The following is a 1,583-nucleotide window of genomic DNA, read 5'->3' on the forward strand; positions in this document are numbered from 1 at the left end:
CCCCTGCCAGAGACGTCAGGGGGGTTCTGCCTCAGCCCGGGGGACTCGCTGTCGTGGCCTCCCCCGTTGTGACGAGCTCTGGACTCCTTTCCCACCCCAGACGAGTACGTGGCCAGCCTGCACCTGCCGACGTTCGACGCGCACCTGACGGAGCTGACGGACGAGCAGGCCAAGTACCTGGGGCTCAACAAGAACGGACCCTTCAAACCCAACTACTACAGGTGCCCTCCCAGCCCTCAGCTCGTCCTGGTGCCCTCCCAGCCCTCTGCTCCTGCCCCGACCTGGGGGACGCCTGTGGCAGGGGGGGACGGGGTTTAACCCCGCCGGTCCCCTGAGAAGATTCCAAGGGCTCTGCTCAGTCCCACTGCAGGCAGCAGGAAGGGGATGGTGCAGTTGGAGCCGTGACAGGAGCGTTTGGCAGGACAGGAGCCCTTTGTGCGCGGCAGCAGCTGTCACCCAGACGTGGCAGATGCCAGCGCGATGCCACCGGCTCAGCAGCAGCTTTATTTTTAAAGTTTGGCGGAGGATGAGGTGGCACAGAGCGGCCTCAGCCCCGGAGCTGCTCCCACGGGCTCAGCTCCGCAGCTCCTTCCTGAGCACGGGCTGGGCAGATCCCCAAAAATAATTGCAAGTTTCAGTAGGAGCCCCTGGATCCCTTCCCTTTCCACATTTTTAGCCAGCACTGCCATGAATTTACAGCGTGAAAATGAAATGGTTTTGCACAGACGTGGATCAGCCTGGGAGGGTGAAGCCCAGATCCTTTTCCTGCAGGAAGAGGGATTTTCTTGGCAGGCAGAGAGAGCAGCGCTGCACCAGAACACTCCCGGTTTGGGGATTACTGGGTTTCCCCAGATCCTGAGCTTTCTTCCCTGCGCAATCCTGGTGCTTCCCCACGGCCATGGAGGAATTCCCTCTGGTTCAGTTCTCTCTGCCTGGTTTCGGGGTCTGGCGTGGCCCAGCCTTGTGGGAAGCGAGGTTTGTCCCATGCACGGAGAGGTCGGGATCCATTGAGGGTCACAGGGAATTCCCTGCACTGAGGGGCAGCCACGACCCCTCAAACTTCCCGTGGGCACCTCAGAGGCAACGAGGACCGAGTCCCTTCCTCAGCCAGTTCTGTCCTTGGCATCTCCCCCTCCCAAAATCCTCCGTGGTGATGCCGGGGCAGCTTCTCATCCCTTCCCCAGCCACTCACCAAACCCCATTTTCCTTCTTTTCGCAGATACTGAGTTCTTGCCGCTGCATCCCGGAGAATCGCGAGGAACAGCAACAACCACCCGAGTCTTTCTCAACTACTGTACAGGATGAAACCGCGCAAGCTTCCCACGCTAGAGCCGGGCTTGCTGCCATAGTCGACAGTGTGTTTTAGGTTATTTATTTATTAAATTACATTACTGTTCATGTGGCCTCTGCCACTGGTGTTCGTCCTGCCGCGGGACTGGGAGACGCTGGATTTTCTTTCCGTTTCTTTCTTCTTTCTCTTTGGGTTCGTTCCTTTTCGGGGCTGGGAGGACGGGGAAGGCGAGGAGGAAGCTGCTGGAATCGAGCCGTGGAATAGTCCCTTATCCCTGCTCACCCGCCGCGCC

At 59.2% G+C, this 1,583-nt stretch overlaps 1 protein-coding gene across 1 annotated transcript in view; it reads left to right on the forward strand.

Moving 5' to 3' along the window:
* AHCYL2 (adenosylhomocysteinase like 2) overlaps positions 1 to 1,398 on the forward strand; it is a 28,272-nt gene extending 26,874 nt beyond the window's left edge. Inside the window, exons 16-17 of the mRNA XM_017727977.1 lie at positions 101 to 221; positions 1,220 to 1,398. Coding sequence (XP_017583466.1) covers positions 101 to 221; positions 1,220 to 1,226 — 128 coding nt within the window. The 3' untranslated portion in view covers positions 1,227 to 1,398. The remainder of the gene's footprint in view (positions 1 to 100; positions 222 to 1,219) is intronic.
* The last annotated feature ends 185 nt before the right edge of the window (positions 1,399 to 1,583 follow it).

The sequence above is a fragment of the Corvus brachyrhynchos genome, unplaced genomic scaffold, assembly GCF_000691975.1.
Source record: "Corvus brachyrhynchos isolate BGI_N302 unplaced genomic scaffold, ASM69197v1 scaffold182, whole genome shotgun sequence".
Classification (NCBI taxonomy): domain Eukaryota; kingdom Metazoa; phylum Chordata; class Aves; order Passeriformes; family Corvidae; genus Corvus; species Corvus brachyrhynchos.